The following is a 20,703-nucleotide window of genomic DNA, read 5'->3' as shown; positions in this document are numbered from 1 at the left end:
CCATGCATTCATCTGCTCTATCCTCCTATTCCTGCCCTCACTAGCTCGTAGCACTGGGAGTAATCCAGATATTACTACTCTTGAGGACCTCCTTTTTAAATTTCTGCCTAACTCTCTGTAATCTCCCTTCAGGGTCTCAACCTTTTCCCTTCCTATATCGTTGGTTCCAATGTGGACAATGACATCTTGCTGGCCCCCTCTCCCCGGTGAGAACATTCCGCACCCTCTCTGAGCCATCCTTGATCCTAGCACCAGGCAAACAACACACCATTCTTTTTCTCTGCTGGCCACAGAAATGTCTGTCTGTACTTCGGACTACAGAATCCCCAAACACTATAGATCTCTTGGAAGCCGACGTACCCCTTGGTGCATTACAGCCAGTCTCAATACCAGAAACTTGGCTGTTCACGCTACGTGCCCCTGAGAATCCATCACCCCCTACATTTTCCAAAACAACATGCCTGTTTGAAAAGGGTATATCCACAAAAGACTCCTGCCCTTGGTGCCAACCTCTCTTACCCTTCCTGGAGTTAACCCATCTATGTGACTGTATCTGAGACTTTCTCCCATACCTATAACTGCCATCCATCACATACTGTTGCTGTTGCAAATTCCTCATCGCTTCTATCTGTCTCTCCAACCGATTCACTCGATCTGATAAGATTCGCATCCAACAGCATTTATGGCAGATATAATCCGCAGTAACCCTTAAACTCTATTTAAACTCCCACATCCCGCAAGAAGTACATATCACTGCAAAGGCCATTTTTGCTTATATGCCTTTTGGAGCTCCTTTTATCTTAGCCACCAGTCTTTTCATACACTCTCTGATTCTCTCCCTCATTGCCCTTTTCCCCTCCCCTCTAAATATAGAAAGTTCATGCATGCTCTGTAGCAACAACATCTGCACACCCTATTCATGGAGGTGGGCACTAGTATGCTCCAGTCTCGCCACATTATCATGGTACTTAGAATATAGCTATGCACTTCAATATTGTTGTATACTGGGACAGACACCCATCTCTTGCATTGGAGCACCATTCAACCAGAGATCTCTTTGCTTGTTTTCTTTGTGCCTACTCCATTGAAGCCTACTTCGAATTGTTTTATTTGTTCACAAGATAAGGGTGTCACTGGCTGGGCCAACATTTATTGCTCATCCCTAACTGCCCACAGGAAATTAAGAGTCAACCTCATTGCTGAGAGTCTTGGATCACATCTAGGTCAGACCAGGTAAGGATGGCAATTTCCTTCCCCGAAGGCCATTAGTGAACCAGGTGGGTTTTGCCAACAATCGATAATAGTTTCACAGTCATCATCAGACACGTAATTTCAGAAGTTAAATTCGAGTGGTGCTGGAAAAGCGCAGCAGGTCTGGCAACATCCAACGAGCAAGAAAATCAACGTTTTGGGCAAAAAGCCCTTCATCAGGGTGCTCGGATGCTGCTTGACCTGCTGTGCTTTTCCAGCACCACTCGAATCTAAACTCTGGTTTCCAGCATCTGCAGTCCTCACTTTTGCATACTTAATTTCAGATTTTCTTTTTATTGAATTCAAATTCCACCATTTGCCATTGCAGGATTCAAACTTGAGTTCCCAGAACATTACCTGGGTCTCTGGATTAACAGTCCAGCAATAATATCACTCGGTCATCACCTCCCAAATGCTTCTTCATCAGTTGGGGATGAAAATCAAAGTAAGTATTCAGGTGCTACTGTTGTTGTAGAGAAGTTGAAAAGTCAGTTGGGGAAATGGAGGAAGCATGCTGGGCACAGAGGGGACAATAACTGTGAGGGGCAACCTAGCATGTAAGGGTAGGGTATGATAGTGGGTTGGAAGGCACACATACTGAAGGAGTTGAGTCACCTTGGCTTCAACAGGGGAGACAGTGTATCACAATAAGCAGCAAGACTGGGACTTGGGGTTAATTGTAGGAGTGAAGACTTAAATGAAAGGAGCTAGATGAAATTGGGTATATGTTTAGAACTGATGGGGTCTGGGGAGTTTATGGAGTGGGGGGGGGGGCAGAGTTGAATTTGGAATTCAGTGTACAAACATGACCCATTTTGCCTTTCTTCCTCATCAAACATGCAATGAAAGTAAAAATCGGCTACCATCACACCCAGATTGTGTTTCTTCAGTCTGAAAATTGACTTGTGAGCAATGTGAGGCCTTCAAGGGGCAACTGCATTAATCAGGCACTTACATAGAACAGGCTGAAATCATCTGTAATCACAATACACTGCGTGTTAAACACAGGCTGGGACCAACGTTACAAATCCTGGTTGCCAGTCATTACAAATTGATCAAAGCAATCACTGTGAAGCAGAAATAATCACAAGCAACCATTTTGAAAAGTATCAACTGAGGCCATAATTCAAACACAACCCAAGATCTCACGTGCTACACAGGGAAACCGTTCATTTGCTCTCATCTTGAACTGTAAGTATTTGCCAACATGCTCTTATACGCTGTGTGTCCTTTCTCAGATAATAAGATAGCAGGGGGTGTATGTGTGAAATAGTGGATCTCATTTTATTGCATGCAGCACAAACTATGTCAAAGGTCCACTTAGAGGTATCCCAGGACACTTCTTGTCAGAGTACTCCATGTTCCACTGCTAACCAGTCATATGTGTATGATGCAAATGTTAACTGGTCACATTATTGTTTCTGGTTCGGATATTCTTCACACTGGTTCATTGGAATTGTGACCAATGGATTTAACCCCAGTAGGGACTGAAGTGCAGTGAAGTTGCAGAGAAATCGAGGAGGAAGACATGTATCTGCAAGCCCAAGGCCAGCAGCAACCTCCAGCATCTTCAGAATAATCTCCATGTGAAGAAGTCATAGCTCAAGGCCCTTCAAAGTACTGAGGTAGTAGAGAAGGTAGTCAATTTGTACTCAAGGGCACTACCCTAGGTGAGCTCGGCATATTGCCAGAACAGACTTAACATATCGCAGGAAACCATGCCATCCACTGGCACCGGGCTTGTGATCTGAAGGGCTTTGTATCTGTCAAGGTGACAGTCGTGCAAAATCTTTCTGCCACTGGCTATTCCAAGAATCCATTGAAGACCTCTGGGATCTCTCAATTCATAACCCACAGATGTATCAAGGCTGTTACTGATGCAATTTGACAGATTGCACCACTTCATCTCATTTCCTGACAAAGTTTGCATGACAAGTTCAGTGCTGAAACCCAGGCTTTGGCAACATAGCTGGATTTTCCCAAGTGCAGGGCACTATAGGCTGTATACATGTTGCATGGTGAGTGGCATATCATACGGTAGACTTCATCACCAGAAAAGGTTTCATTCCATCAATATACAAATCATCTGTGATAATTGACACTGCATATTAGAATTCGGTGGCAGGTATCTGTTGTCATTACATCTACAGTTCTCCTCTATCTTTCCCTATGTCCCTGCTTTGATTTAACAATTAGGCTCCTTGCATGAATGATTACCTGTACTGGGAAACAAAGGTAACCTTCTGTAGTCATGGTTGATAACTGTGTTATACAATCCCCCAACTGAGGCTCAGTGTAGATATAATGCTGCCCATTTTCTTCCAGGGCCATTCTGGAGTAGAAGATAGACCTTCTGAAGATGATGAAGTTATAATGTTTGGATTGGTCTAGATGGATGTCGTGCACTATATTCCAGGCAAAGTATGCTGCATAATCCTTGAATGTTGTGCCTGACACAATTGGAGAAGTCAGAGAGGATATGATGGATGCTGATGAACGAGGAGAGCTGATGTAAACTGTGAAGGAGGAAAGATGATGACACTGAGCAGGAAGAATATCATCTTTTCCATGACAGAATGAAGCATCTTCAGTACAACAAGGCAAATAGAACTTCATTGACACCAAAGTTTCAATAGGTGTGAATTGGGTGAAGTGATCATTCATTACTGTAAATGTGTTGTTACTCAAAAGGCAAGCTGTCCCTGTTGACTCCCTGAAGCAAATGTCATCCTTTTTTATTTTTCTTTGATTTTCCTATTATTCAATAAAAGTTAATGTTTCCAGCTGTTTCAAGGTTTTCCAATATGGGAAACTCCCACACTGAACAATGGGAAGATGACATGCTGTGCCAGTTTAGGGACAGAGTATCATTCCTTTAGACAGTGTTTTAACATGGCATGATGTAAAAAATAGATAGCCTGTGTAGCTTCATTCTTGCAGCTGCAGTGACAATGGCCATTGATTAGACAAGTGATGCAAAACAGCAATGCATTTAGAACCGTGAGATTCCACTTGCAGTGAATTGTCACCCTGTCCATATATGCACCCTCAGAAGCTATTCTTTCTCATTTCCATTTACTTAGACGCACTGTCAAGGTTGATTCGTAGGAGGCAGCGATTGATCTCGTGCACAGCAGGGTTTTAAATGTCGATGGCGGCACAATCCCAGAAGGTTCCAGCAACAGTTTGTTCTTCTGTGGCTGTTTATGGCATTGTAGAGGCATAGTGCATACATAATGACATAAACAGTGTAGATTTGAGAGATAACATACTAGAGGTCATTAACAGACACCTTGTGTGAAAACTCTTCAAAATTGATACTTGGCTGATTTTCCATCAAATCCTGAAGTAGGGTTGAACCGACTAGCTTAGGGCTCAAAGTTGTTTTCTTACTCAAGTATAAATACTGTGGCACAAGAAATGTTCATTTTTCTACTCATATATCAACACAGTTCTTAAACTGACATGTTAATGGACTTATAATGGTTTGTTTAGTTTTAAACTCTCTGATTAGCTCAAAACATCTCCAACAAAATGTACTGTGCCTGGGCTTTGTCCTTCAGTAGGCTGACAATGTTCTTGTGTTTTAAATACATAAAGTGCCATTACAATAAACAATGTCACGGTGTGAAGAAGATAGATTTTAATCTCAGAAATTTCTTTGTGTGTAAACCACGAGCCTTGGGCGATTTAAAATTTGCACATTCAGTTACTGAGCAAAGACACTCATCAAATCAAATTTTGTGGTTAAGGAATAAAACTTTACCATGATTCCAGTCCCAAATGGTTAAATATTTGTCAGTAAAGACTGAAGCTGCACTATTTAACAAAATTGTCATCAACACACATTGTTAAATTTACAGCATAATTTACTGCCAAAATGAAAATATAAAATACAAAATACTGTCACACTCTTACATTAGTAAATCAGTTTTCATACAGCGTACCAAATCCTCACCCAGAACTGCTAACATCAGTGAAAGACCAGACACTGGTTCTGACAAACAAAATGAATGCAGATTATAACTCAGTTAAATATGTTCCTTCCTAATAAAAAAAAGATCAAAATTGACCTCAAAACGAGACTCTTGACAAACTAGAGTTAACAGTTCTGATGATTGAGACAAATTTATAAAATGACAGATTATAAGCTCTGAATGTTTTGCAGGATGTTTTTGTCATTTCAAAGACTTATATCTTACTTGTATATTTTCTATCACGAGTATTTACAAGTGTACAGGTGCTATTTTACAATAGTTTGTTTCCCATCTCCAAAATCTCAAATAACATTCAGTATCATGTTAAAATATTTTTGCAGATGGTGATCAAACTAAACCACAATAACATTATTGCTTTTTAAAATGACAAATGCCATTAATCAGATGCAGACTGTCAATGCTCTGATGTAGAGCCGACCATTGCAAATTAACAGCCAAATGATCAGAAAAATAAAGTCAGACAGCACTTCAGTAATACATCTTGTTATTACAGCAAAGGGAACATTTTGGCAAAGGCACACAGCAACAGGAGCTTCATAAAAACATTTGGCTTGGCATAATATGAAGCAAAGTTACATCAATAGATTTTGTGGATACCTGACATGGAAGTTTACTGCTTGCACTATTAAAATGTAAAGACTATAAGTCAGTTACAAAAACAAAATATAGCAGAGGAACTTGGAAATCTGAAATAAAACAGAAAATGCTGGCAATATTCAGCTGTTTCAAACAGTTTCTACATTGAAAGTAAGTGTTTTCATTTCAGGTCAATGACCTTTCATCATTTAACCACAGCCAAAAGCAAATTAGCTGGTCATTGATGAGATTACTATTTGAGGGATGTTGTGCTCAGATTAGTTGCTGCATTTATCTGCAAAACACTTCAAAAACAACTCATTTGCTGTGAAGCACTTCAGGACACCCTGAGGATAAACTGGGGTGAGAGAAAGAAATTAACAACTTGCTTTTATAGAGCACATTTCACAACCACAGAATATTCTGAAACACTTAAGCATTTTCAAGTTAACTTGTGAAGTGCAGTTACTATAGTAATGTGGCAGGCAGTTTGCAAATAGCAAGGTCCCACAAAGAGCAGTGTGATAATGACCTTGTTAATTTGCTTTGCTTATTTGGTTGAGGAATAAAACTTGGTCAGAAAAGTCTTCTGCTTCTCTTTGAAACTGGTGGCTATAAAAGATTGCAAGGCTCTGAAAGGCAGACAATTCAAGTTTTTGAGGAGGGATGTAGACTCTCAACTCAGAGATGAGAGTTCTATCATTAAACCAAGGATGGAGTATAAAGGCAACAGATAAACATGCGCCTTCCCACCATATGCCTTTTTCTAACAAAAATAATCACTGTTTAAAAGCAAATCTATAACATGACATTATTGGAAATCAAAACGTGAGCATAATTTTGAGCTCGATAATCTTCCATTTTGACTAATATTCATAAGAAATGTGAATTAATATTTTAAACGCTTTAAACCCTGATAAGCAAACCAATAACTTGAAACAGTGCTTCAAAAAAGCATGCCTTTTCCACTTAAGGTGCTTAATCTCTTGGACTAAATTAACTGCCCAAAAGAAACAAGGAGGAGTGTTTAGGGCTCAACCAGTATTTTGTCTAATTGCAGAAGTCTCTGCACAGTTAAATAAGGCAAAGTATATTCCCAATGCCAAAAAAAATAGCTTACACAACTGGGAGTTTTGAAATCAGAGAAGAGATATGAACTTGACCATAAAAGTGCATCTAGGCCATAGATTTAATGAAGAGAGTTAATGAAGCAGGCCTGGGTTTGAATAATTCTTCAGCCAGTAACAGAATTTCTCACCAATTAACATTTTAAATGGCCATACATTACCTCAAATAAGATAGAACAGACATCTTACCCTATTAAATACAGCATGCTAATGTCCCCTGCAATTAACAAGGATCAATTTAAAGTTAATAATTTTAGTCTTTCTTTAAGTGAAAAACTCATGGCAATCCTCCATGACTAAATACATCCAAGTACCACACAAACAAGGAACAAAAGTCGGTCCTTTGAGACGGCTCTGCCATTCAATAAAATTAGGGATGATCTGATCTTAATTGCAACTCGAAATTCACGTACACCCTAACAGTCTTACATCCCCTTCTTGATCAAGGATCTATCTACTTCTGCCTTTAAAAATATTTAAAAATTCTGCAGCCACTGCCTTTTGAGGCAGGGAATTCTAAAGATGCACAATCTGAAAGAAAACTAAAATTCCTCATCTCTGACTTAAATGAGTGACCCCTTATTTTTAAACTATGACCCTTAGTTCCAGATTCCCCCACTAAAGGAAATATCCTTTCAATATCCACCCAGTCAAGTCCCCTCAGGATCTTATGTGTTTCAATGAGGTCACCTCTAACTCTTTTAAACATCCAAAGGATTTAGGCATACCTGCCTAGCCTTTCCACTTAAGGCAATCTGCTCATTACAGATATTAGTCTAGTAAATCTTCTTTGAACTGCTTCCAAAACATTAACACCCTTCCGTCAGTACACTAACTAGTTACTATACATAGTGCTTCAGAAGCTGTAGACTATGCCCTGTAAATCTGAAAAATAATCTGCCTATTCTTGGATTCTATTCTTGTTGCAATAAAACAACATAATATTAGCTTTTCCAATTCCTTGCTGTACCTACGTACTAATCTTCTGTGATTCATGCATTAGGGCACCTAGATCTCTCAGCATTGCAGAACTCTGCAACCTCTTACCATTCAGATAATATGCTTATCTTTTTTTTTGTTACCAAGCAGCATATATTTAATTAAAGGGTTCACTGATGAGTTCCTTTTGAGATTCAAAACAACACTCAAAATATTAAATGTTTTGCTCACTCTTTCCCCTTGTAAATATTTTGTGGCTTAACAACTGTTGATGGAGGTTTTGTGGTATTCAAAGCTTCAATGAGGATGCATGAAATAATTTCTACATCAGCCTAGGTTAAGAAATTGCATTTTTACTAGGTCTACAATCAGTAATACCCACATTCCAATTACACTTGAAGTTATCAATATTCTATTTAATATTCAAACCTACCCAACTCACAATAACAAGACAAACAAAAATATATTACTGTTAAGAGGTTGCTTTAAAATGGAGACAAGGAGGAATTTTTTTTCGTTTGGATGTGTTGTGACATAACTCCTTGGCCACATCCCAAGGTAGGACTTGGCAAAGACCTTCTGGACTAGAGGTAAGGTGACTAACATTGTACCTGCCACAAATAGGTACAATTTGAGTGTGCATTGGTCCAGGTAGGAGAGTGGAGGTAGTTCTGAAGAATTAAACTATTTATTTCAATGCAAGGGGTCTTACAGATAAGGCTGATGAACTCAGGGCACATATGGGAACAAGGGACTGTGACATCATAGCTATTACAGAAACTTAGTTGAGGAAAGGACAGGAAAGGCAACTCCATGTTTAGTTTTTAGATGCCAAAGGAAGGTTAGGAAGAGAGGCAGGAAAGAAGTGGGTGTAGTCTTTTTGATTAAGGAAAACATTACTGTAGCACTTAGAGAGGATATTTCTGAGGGGCTGTCCAGTGAAGCTATCTATATGGGTAGAACTTAAGAATAGGAAAGGGATGATCACCTTGATGGGATTGTATTATAGGCCCCCCAATTGCCTGGATATTGACCAGAACTTGTTACATTTGAACTTGGACTACTTCAGTAGCATCATTTGAGTCTTCTTAGTAAACATTGTGCAAACATCAGTGAATGTCCCCCTTCTGGCCTTATGGTAGAGAGAAGATAATTGATGAAGCAGGAGGTGACAGTCTAGTCGTATTACCACTGAAGTATTAATCCAGAAATTCAGCAAATGCTCTAGAAATCCGTGTTTGAATCCTTCCACAACAAATGGAGGAATTTGAATTTAATTTTGAAAACTGCAAATAAGAATCTGCTGATGACAACAAAACCATCACCGATTGTCAAAGAAACCCATCTGGCTCACTAATGTCCTTCAGAGAAGGAAATCTGCCATCATCACATAGTCTAGCCTACATGTGCCTCCAGACACACAACAATGTGCTGACTCTCAACTGTCCTCTGAAATGGCCCAGCAAGTCACTCAGTTGTATCAATCGCTACAATGTCAGAGGATCAAACACATTTGCTGTGTTGGAACCATGGCTTTTGTACAACTGGGCTAGATTTTAATAATGTTCCCTATTTTAGATATTTTGATCACTGAGGTTTACCTTCAATACTATTGTTAGCTAGTTAACTCATTATTCCTTAGCGTAAATATAATCACTTTTCAAATGTTGGAGAATATTTTTAATATCAGTAAAACCAAAGTTATGTTGCCTCATTCAAATTTACACACTTTCAAGTGGAGTTAGCAAGTTATCAATGTGAAACATTAACTCGGCTTCTCTGTCCACAGATGCTCCTGGGCATGCTGAGCATTTCCATTATTTTCTGCTTTCATTAAAGGTAATTAATTCAGTCATGAATTAACATTGAGTTTAGTTGGCCCAATTACAAAAGGAAAAAAAACATATTAACCTGGCAGCATTTTCATTAGACATTGGAAGGCCAATTCCTTGGTCTGTACTTTCTGTTCTTGTGTTCTGACTGACTTCGGAAATTTAGGTAAAGTTCCTCCAGGCCAGATAGCTTCCTGCAAAAGCTTGAGGTACACAACCCAATGTTGAGTACATGTCAGATTAATAATTTGGACCTCGAGCCACCTGTAAATAGAAGATACAGAATGAAGCTGTATACAAGAAAATGAATGCACGATATTAATCAATAAGTAAACAATAAATCAGACATAAATAAAGTCTTTCAGTCTCACTTCTCCACTATGGTCTCCTTACAGCTGTTGCTCCATGCGCTGCTGCTTTGTAGCCTCTAACCAGGCTGGAATAGCCAAAAATATTCTTATTTTCAGAAAGCAAATGCCTTCAATTCTTACCTAAGTGTTAGAAGCATTTGCTTTTCTGACAGGGACTAGAAAAAGATTCTGCACCCAAAAATGGTCAAGTTTCTTTTCCTTCATTCTTTCATAGGATGCAGACTCCAGTATTTGCCACCCATCCTTAATTGCTTTTAACGAAATGACTTGTTTGGTTGTGAGAGTTGGTAATTAATAATCAACCACATCGCTGTGGGTTTGGAGTCAGCTACAGGCCAGACGAAATAAGAGTGGGAGCCCTTCTTCTCTAAAGGACACTTCTGAATCAGATGGGAGTTTTCCAACAATCAATGATAATTTCATGGTCTCCATTATGAAATGTGTGTTCCCAGAGCATCAACCTGGGATTGCGAGAAATATGTATTCTACATGATATTTCCCCAAACAAGCTGTGTATGTTAAATGTTTACAATGATTTAGACGATAGAAAATGAGTGCCCCTTTAATTAATAGAATAAACAACAATTTCCGACCCGGTATTACGCGTGACTTGTAGTAGGTTCAAGAAGTAACAGTGGCAGTGCCACGTAACACAAAAATGGAGTTTGGTTCCAATTGTGCAGGCCTTTAATTTAGGCTGAATTAATTCCTAAATGTTTCTAGCAGCTTAAAATTCGCTGAAAATTCACACCATGCAGCTCTGCAGTGATGTGTTGCTCATTTCTTTTCCCCAATTTCTCTCCGATTACATTTACATTCTAACTGAAACAGAGGGTCATACAGTGACAAAACATCGATCTAAAATCGTTACACTACTGGCATATCATATATTCTGGAGATAGTTGTGTGCAAGCATCAATCTAAACAGGGAACCTAAACCAATTCAATAATTATCCAGTGCAATGATGCTAATGATGACATTCTGTCAACACGACCATTATAAATGAGAAAACAATCTTTAGACCACCAGTGTTATTTAAGACTTAACTGCTGTTGATACAACATAAAAAGAAATCCCTAACATGTGACATGAAACCTCGAACTGTTCGTAAGTCTTTCAATGCCAATTGAGAAAAGCATAATGGATGGAACTAAATATTGATTTTGATTTCATTAAATGTATCCATGGAGTGGCTAATAGAGAAAGGCACAATGGCAACCTTATTACATTTTGGAAGGTTTACAGAGTGATCCAAAACAACACACGTGAAAGCCATTATTTCTAACAAAAGTATTTTTAAATTGTTGTTAACTCTTTCACACTCAAGGTCTGCAGTTAGCTAATCAATAACATTTTACACGGAGGTTATGTGTTCAAACTGTGGGGGCAAAAAAAAGTGAGCCGATCACGTAAAAAGCTTTGTTTAAAGTAATGGTATCAATATACCAATGTTTTTTCATAAAATTATGGACAGTTCAAAGTTCAATAATTAATTTAATTATTAGAAAGCTCATAAATGTAAATTGATCTGTAGATTCTATGACAAACTTAAGCTGATTGCAGTTTTATGTAATTGGCTCCACGTTCAGAAAAACCTCGTAACTTTTTACTATTACAAAAGCTGTAAATCTTACAACATATAAACAGAACAGACTGATTTTCCCAGCTTTTGGAGACAGTGCATGGAGAGATCAAGATTCCCACCAGTGGGAAGATTTCCCAGAGGGCAGGTTGGGAAGAAAATTAGTCACCTGGACCATGGAGGCAGACAGCCAATTAAAGTGTTCAAGTCACCACTTGGAGATAATTTTGTGGTCTCCCAAGGAGGAGGCTTCCCTGCAGAAAGTTAGGTAGAGTTAGAGACAGGAAGTCTGCCAACCACTATCTTGTTCACTTCTGTATCTCTGTGCAGGCAGCATCATTGCCTCCATGTCGAGGCCCTCTCTCAGTCTCAGTCCTGTGTCAACACTGCCGCCTCTTCTGGTAAGACTGCTGTGGTTTCAGAATGGCCTGTCCTCTGATAGAGTAGGCATCGTACAGAACCCACCATCATCTTTAATTGGGTGGTGGCCAGTAGGAGGCCATCTCTCAGACAATTTTGAATCAGTCTTTCTGCTGGCAAGTGTGGGCATGGGTACTCAATTTGATCAGGTAGAGATAGGAAAATCCAGCCCCACACTACGAAGGCACTGGTCACAAAACATGATCAGATTATTGGAACTGATAAATGCGTTACTGAACTACGTGGAGAGTCAGTGAGGCATGGTTAAAATCAACTTGCATCAACTCTTCGATGGATTGTCTGTTCTCATTTAAATGGTTCTTTATAAGAAATAAGTAATACTGAGTGTCAGCAGGCCAGACTACAGCACAGCTAAACTCAATTCAAACCTCTTCTCCTCATGGAGAGTGCATGCTTGCCTACAAAGAGCAGGAATTATTGAATAACATGGCAGGATGGCTCAGTGGTCAGCACTGCTGCCTCTCAGCGCCAGGGATCCGTGTTCGATTCCAGCCTCGGGCAACTAAATGTGTGGAGCTTCCATGTTCTCCCAGTATGTGTGTGTAGGCTTCTGCAGGGTACTCTAGTTTTTTTCCCCACAATCCAAAGATATGCAGGCTAGGTTGGTTAGCCGCAGTAAATGTGGGGAATTGGGGATGGGGTGGGTCTGGGTAGGATGTTCTTCAGAGGATTGCTGCAGACTCAATGGGCTAAATGGCCTCTCTCTACACTATAGGGTTTATATGATTCTAACAAATGGGGCCAAAGGCTCAAATAAATGTCTGAAATAATACATTAGATGAGAAATTCAGTCTGTTACTTTTAAGACTTCCGTGGCTCAGCAATTTTACATAAACTCAGTGTGCCACCAAAGGAATGTAGGACATGGTTCAACATTGGACTGACTGGATAAATTACAGAAATGTAAATACTAGGACTTTTTCTTCTTTCTGTAGATTGAATTCAGTAATTAGTGGAATACACCTTGTGCTATCATAACACTTATTCATTCTTACCTCAGAGTAATTTTGATTAAGCCCAAGGCGACTTGAAAAATTTGTAATATCCAATGAAATCTTAGGTTACATAACTTCAGACATGACATTGGATTCAAAATGTTTTTGCTGCAAGTACCTTAACATAACAGTGAACAGTTCACTTCAGGTCAAGGAAGTTATAAGAACAAAATTAAAAATGAAATGATAACAAAGTACCTAATTTTTCTTTAAAATTCCATCCCAAACACTTAATATTAGTACAAAAACAGAAATTGCTGGCAAAACTCAGCAGCTCAGGCAGCATCTGTGGGAAGAAAGCAGAGTTAACGTTTCGACTCTACTGGCTCTTCATCAGAGAAGTTCTGAGTTTTGTTAGCAATTTCTATTTTCTGATGAAGAGCCAGTAGACTTGAAACATTAACTCTGCTTTCTTCCCACAGATGCTGCTAGATCTACTGAGTTTTGTCAGCAATTTATGTTCTTATTCCAGACCTCCAGCAGCCACAGTTCTTTATTTTACTTAATATTGTCAATGGTTCCCCAATAGTACAAGAATCTATTTGAAGAGTATAATTTTTATACTTGTCCTTCTGATTACAGAAGTAATTTCTTCCAATTTTGGATTTCAACATATAGCCAATGACTAAATGCAGAAAATGTTAATATTAATTAAAACAGGCCATTAAAAGTTAATTTCTGATAGGTGAAGCAAATTACTGCTCATTTTATCTTGACTGAAAACTTCTGTAAATTAACAAAAACGCAAAGTCTAACTCTACTGATCCCAAAGACTTGGCAACATGGTTAAGAAGCTTCAGCACTTGCTGCTAACTTTCCCTGTAGATACTCATCTGATACGAGCTACACATCTAACTATTGATTCCTGATATACATGCATCACCAGCTGAATGAACAGATTTTCATTCCACATAAACATAATTATATCCTGAATACACGGCAGGTATAGACTAAATACTTGTTATCTATAAACATGTTTGCGTACTCAAATACTGTTGCGTATTCATATTATGGAAATAGGAAGGGCTTCAAATTTGCAAGCAAAGCCTTTAGTCTGGTTTTACACTGATTTTTGGAGAAAGACAAAAAAGAAAGTTGATCCACAGTCAACTTAAAACCATTTGATGAGAAATAATTGTTGAAATGAAAGTTAAAACAGAAGAAAACATGACTTTTGAAGTTACATATTGTAGCATGTGAGATGCAATTTATTGCCAAATAAAACCAGATCATTTTTCTGACAATAATAAAAGAAAATAATTCCATAATCAACATTATGTACACGTTTTGCCATTAAAAAGATTGGCATGTTAATATTTTCTCATCATTTGCATCCACATAACTGATATTCATGGGTATTAAAAACCTCTGGGTAGACATTTTCATTGTTCGGATCATTTATTGTCAAACAAGGAGGTATCTTCAATTATTTTAGAAACTAAAACCAATCCCATTTGCACAAGTAACAGCATTACTTAACTCTGCTTTCTTTGAACACATCTCGCCTCATGGAAAATCAGTATAGCACATTTGGTTCTAAAGAATACAGATGCAGCCTCTGCATCAGTATTAATGGCAAACCATTCATAAGGACATGAGAGCTAGGGGCAGAAGTAGGCAATTCAGTTCCTCAAGCCTGCTTTACCACTCAATATGATCTTGCGTATCTCATCTCAGCCTCATCTCCACTTTCCTGCCCACTCCTATAATCGTTCAATGTGTTACTATTTAAAAATCTGTCTATCTCTTCCTTAAATGATAGAGTGGCCTGAAGTTGTTGGGAATACTGTGCAAGAAAGATAGCTTTCATCTCGAGGTTTCCTTCAACATATCACTTGAACTCAATTAACTCAAGTGTTCACAGAATCACTCAAATGCACAATAACATTTGTGTTTAATCTGAAAGGTACTGTGGACATCTGAAGTAATTCCATTTAGCAACCAACGTTCACAAAACACCTAATGCATTGTTCCAAGATTAAAAGTTTAAAAAGAGAAGTTGGTTGTGAATTTTAATTAGCATTTGCAGATTTTTCAATTATACTTCAATGCCCAATAACGTCTTTCAGTGTCTAGTGCTCAGAATATCTCTCGCAGTTCTTTCATGAGTCGGAGGGCATCCCCAAGTGCTAGCAAATATCCAAAGGCCCTCTTTTCATGCAGAGTTTTTGGTAGTCACACTCAAGTATTCTGGAATACCAGCACCTCTCCTCCAGTACACCCAGGTCTCTCAACCGCCCTCTTATTGTCTCTATAATGCTTCGATATTGCACGTCTCTATTTACCCCAAACCAGATGCATCCTCACAACACTAATCCACAAAGTCCCATTGGCTCTCCAGTGTACCACATGGTTTCAAGCTCACTGTAGCACTGAACAATTTTCCTTCCTTTATTATCTATATCTTTTATTTTAAAATTGAGATAAAATAATCTACCTTTAACCTCAATAATGCCACTGATTTGCAGTTTCCACGCAACATGCACATAGTAATTGATTTCAAACCCCAGGAAGTCACTTACAATCTTGCAATGCTCTGTGGTGAAAAGGTAATTGGAATTTTATCATTTTGTTCAACTAATGAGGGCATCACTGGCAATTCCAGTATTTACTAATCACCCAAATTTAGACAGTGGTGTTGAATTATATTATTGAACACTGGCGGTCCACTTGATGTATGTTCACCTACAGTGTTGACATGTCGGGAATTCCAGGATTTGACCCAATGACTATGAAGGAACAGTGACATTATCCCACATCAGGGCAATGCTAGGAGGAAACCTGCAAGAGGTGGTGTGCCCATGAACCTACTGCCCTTATTCTTCTGAATCAGTATAGAAGTGTCTTATTAAATCAATACAGATTTACATTTCACTCAATCTTAAATATTATAAAATGACCTAAGTATTGATTAACTGCAATAAATCCCTTAGCAATTACTAATGCTTGAAATGTAAATTAAAAGCTATTGTATAAAGGTTTAGGTATAATGCTAACTTTCAGGAGCTTTACGTCATTTTTTAAATTTATTGATATTGTTGCATAATAGCGCTGACTGTCAGGTATTTATAAATTGCTTGAAATGCAGTGGAAAGCAGTATATTAATCAAAGCAGTTAGTCTAATGCTGTACCATGTCCTACACTCCTGAGCCCTACATTTATAAACTGAACAAGGTGAAGAAAGACTGGTACTTGGAAACGATATGTCCATCATGTATAACTTGTAATTTGTGATTAATCATTCATGTTTTGCTTTTATTCATGCTTGCAGTTTTACCACAATTTTTTTGACACAGACACAAACTGAATTAACATGAATAGCATACTAATGACAACTTTCAACTTTTTCTTTAAAGTCATTTCTTTCTTCTGTCAAGAAATAAAGTCTAGTTTTAATGAAAGAATAAGTACACCATATTACTATTGGAGGACTATTCTTCTTCGTTTGGAATCCATTAGATTATATTCACAATTAAATCCTGTCTAGCTAATAGTTCAAATTAATTTTATTCAAATCAATATATAAAGAAGACCAGTTAAGTAGAATCTGAGTCTTCTCAGATGAAATTCTTCTGCACGCCAAAGTATAATAATGCCACAATCGCTCCAATCTGCAACTTGAAAACAAAAATAAAGCCAAGTACTAATAAGAATAAGCATGAGGTGTTTAGTATTTTTCTGCAATGCCACTCTGTTTCACAGCCGTATGAATGATGGCAACAGCATTAGAAATAAAAAACATGGGATTAATCATACCAAAAGGTTTCACTCAAGTTTTATCAATTCTGAATCATGCCTGATGCCTGTATCTGTGCATTGATTAACAAGAGAATATGTTTTGGATAGAGAAAGTTGAAGTTGGTCAATTTACAATGTTTATACTACATCTTCCTAAAAATGTCATTTGAATTTTTTTTAAAATGCTACTTATAAGATAAAATGAATTTCAAATTGCCCATGTGGCAATAAATTATCTGAGAGCTTGTTCGGACAGCTTCAGTATTTCTAAATTACATACACTAGCTGACACTACTGCAGTATCGTTCAGGTTAACATTGACTAAACAGCCTGTTCTCTTCAGTCGTATTGAGGACCTGTTAAGTTGTTTAACATGTCACATTTCAAAAGGGCCAATGGCAGTAATTTATGAGGAAGGCTGCTTCCCTGAAGATAAGCTTATTCGTATGTCTGCTTGAATGATGACATCACGTCTGGAGTAGGAAAGGTCAATGTTATCTGCTTTGCACCTGCAAACAGTTCTACCCAAAAAGCAAAGTCAATGTTGTACAACAGCGATGAACTCTGGGGAGATTCTCCTACTTGTCCTCCAATAACCTCAGTGAACGAACCATAAAGTCCTTAGTTCAACACAAAAATATTTTTTCCAGAATTTTCTCAATCCTTCTACCAAAGTGATAGCAGATGATCAAGAGGACATTGGAGGAAATTCACCCTCAACAATTTTCACCAACATTAAATTGTCTGATTGACATTTCAAACCAGTGTCATTGCTCTAAAAAGATATCTGTTCAGAGTTGCTTCAATGTGAGACAGTTAGACCATTGAGCCCTGATTTTTAACTGTGGCAGGAATCAGTGATGCAAAGTCTGAAGTAGGTGGTGATCAAATCAGCACTCCAGAGCATACACCCTGACCCATCTTAACACCGAGGTCTCCATTTATTACTCCATTACAAATGCCCAAAGCAAGCAGAACAACATAAGTGCTGGTGGGAAAGAACAGTAAAAACATGGTATTGCAGGGGCTAATTCATGAGTGAAGGAAAGGAGAGGGAACTATGATCAGAATTAGGAATGGTCCAGGTTATCAGAAGCCTCAAGTCTCCTTGTGACATGTAAGGATCACTCTGGCTCCCATTCTGCAAAAACACTTTACAAAAATGCCTTAATACTTACCGAGGTCTATTCTGTCCATGTCTAGGTCTCTGCAGTTAGGTGGCCCTGAATATTGTAATTATGTAATTGGATCACAACCTCACCTTTGTAATTAAGCTGCAGCTTCTCTGGAAAAGCAGCTGTCGTGAAGCCAGATTTTTAAAAAATACAGTCGTGTGACGTGAGCATCGTTGGCTAAGCAAGCATTATTGCTTGTTTCTGGTTGCCCTTGATGGTGAGCTGCCTTCTTCCACTGCCGCAGTCCATGTGCTGTAGATAAACCCACAATGCCCTTAGGGAGGGAATTCCAGGATTTTGACCCAATAACACTGAAGGAATAGCATTTCTAAGTCAGGATGGTTAGTGGCTTGGAGGGAAGCTTGCAGGTGGTGGTGTTCCCACATATCTGCTGCTCTTGTCCTTCTAAATGGAAGTGGTGATGGGTTTTGAAGGTGCTGTCTAAAGATCTCCAGTGAATTTCTGCAGTGCACCTTACAGATAGTACACACTCCTTCTAGGCATCAGATGATGATCAGTTAAATTGGTATTTACTGCAAAAGGGGGTGGAAACTGCATGTCATGCCCTAAGAGATCATTTTAATTGCTGCTTTTGTGTTAATGTTGAGACTCTCGTCTTTAAGAGCATAAGAAATAGGAGCAGGGATAGCTCATTTTGCTGTTTGGACATTCAATAACATCATGGCCGATCTGCTGCAAATCTCAACTCTCATTGTGTACCAACTCCTCATAGCTGTCAGCTCAATATTTTAAAAAAGATCAATCTACCTCCTCTTTAAATATTTTCAGTGATCTAACTTCCGCAGTTCTCTGGGGGTAGAGAATTCCAGAAATTCACTACCAAAAGAAAGAGGCCATTCCTTACTATCCAAGTTTCACATGAATGCCCTCTTATTCTGTAACCATGTCCCCTAGTTTGAAATTCCCCCAACATTAGGACCTTTTCAACATCTATCCTGTCAGGACCCCTCAAAATCTTGCAGAATTTCAATGAGATCACCTGCCATTCTACTACAGTCTAATGAACAAAGGCTGAACATGTTTAGCTATTGTTGTTAAGTCAATCCATTCATCCCAGATATCATCTTATTGAATTTCTTTTGAACTCCATACAACATCAACATACAATGGAGACCAAAACTATGCACAATATTCCAGGTGCAGCCTCAAAAACACCTTGTACAGATGTAAAAGGGCTTCCTTCTACTCAAATTCCAATCTCTTAGCAATAAAGGTCAAAATTTCATTTGCCTCTTAATTACGTGCTATAATTGTCATTGTCTTTCATGCACAAGAACACCCAGATCAGTGTACCTTGCAATTTTTGGAGTCTGTCTCCATTTAAATAATAGAATGCCATTTGATTCTTCCTACCAAAGTGCAAAACCACAAACACTGCTACATTCCACTTCATCTGACAAGCTTTTGTCCACTCACTCAAACTATCGATATCCCTTGTAGATTCCTTAACTTCTCATTACAACATGTCTTCCCACCTATTTTAGTGTCAGCAGCAAATTTGGATACATTATAGTCAGGCCCCCTCCTCCCAGTCAGGCTTGGATAGATAGTATATAATTGAGGCCCTAGGACTGATCCTGGAGGCATTCCACTGATTTTCAACCTATAAAGATCCATCAATCCTGAATTTTTGTCTTCTGTGTTAATCAATCCTCAATTAATGCCAATACACTACCCACAACACAGTAAGCTTTGTTCTTGTGAAATAACCTTTTTATATTGCACTTTAAAGAAAATCTTCTGGAAATACAAATACAGATCTAGTGATTCCCCTTTAACAACTCTGCTTGTTATGTCCTCAAAGAACCATAACAAATTTGTCAAATATGATTTCCCTTTCACAAAGCCAAACTGACTCTTTGATTTAGCTTTTCTAAACATCTTGCCATTTCTTTCATAATAACAAATGTTGAGCTAACTGGTCTATAGTTTCTTGCTTTCTATCTTGCTCTCTTCGTGAACAGTGATGTCACATTAGAGGTTTCTCAATTTGCAGAACTTTCCCAAACTTCAATATGGTCTGGAATAATTTGACCAATGGCTCCGCCATCTCTGCAGCTATTTTTGTTAAAATCCTTGGATGGATGCTAACAGGTCCTGGCAACTCATTTGCCTTTAGGCCCATTAGTTTCTCAAATGACAAGAATATGTCATATCCACCTTAGCAACATCAGACACAAGTGATACATGTGTGCCCCTTGTGTTCACTATAGCTATAGGTACAGACAGACAGTAAACTTAAAATTTAAATCACTTAGAGTAATAGTTCGGATATCAAACTGTCCAGTCCCATGATTTTGAAATACTGCAGAACATAGAACAGTACAGCAAGAACAGGCCCTTCAGCCCATGATGTTGTGCCGACCATTGATCCTCATGTATGCACCCTAAAATTTCTGTGACCATATGCATGTCCAGTGGTCTCTTAAATGTCCCCAACGACCTTGCTTCCACAACTGCTGCTGGCAACGCATTCCATGCTCTCACAACTCTCTGTGTAAAGAACCCGCCTCTGACATCCCCTCTATACTTTCCTCCAACCAGCTTAAAAATATGACCCCTCATTTTAGCCATTTCTGTCCTGGGAAATAGTCTCTGACTATCGACTCTATCTATGCCTCTCATTATCTTGTATACCTCAATTAGGTCCCCTCT

At 38.5% G+C, this 20,703-nt stretch overlaps 1 protein-coding gene across 3 annotated transcripts in view; it reads right to left on the bottom strand.

The window, feature by feature from the left end:
• The window catches only part of snx19b (sorting nexin 19b), a 161,607-nt gene that overhangs the window by 29,722 nt on the left and 111,182 nt on the right, over nucleotides 1–20,703 (bottom strand). For all 3 annotated transcript variants that reach the window (XM_043676709.1, XM_043676707.1, XM_043676706.1), the window contains exon 9: nucleotides 9,803–9,987. In XM_043676709.1, coding sequence (XP_043532644.1) covers nucleotides 9,803–9,987 — 185 coding nt within the window. The remainder of the gene's footprint in view (nucleotides 1–9,802; nucleotides 9,988–20,703) is intronic.

The sequence above is a fragment of the Chiloscyllium plagiosum genome, chromosome 35, assembly GCF_004010195.1.
Source record: "Chiloscyllium plagiosum isolate BGI_BamShark_2017 chromosome 35, ASM401019v2, whole genome shotgun sequence".
Classification (NCBI taxonomy): domain Eukaryota; kingdom Metazoa; phylum Chordata; class Chondrichthyes; order Orectolobiformes; family Hemiscylliidae; genus Chiloscyllium; species Chiloscyllium plagiosum.
The sequence above is the reverse complement of the archived record's forward strand: the minus strand, read 5'-3'. Positions and strand labels throughout refer to the sequence as shown.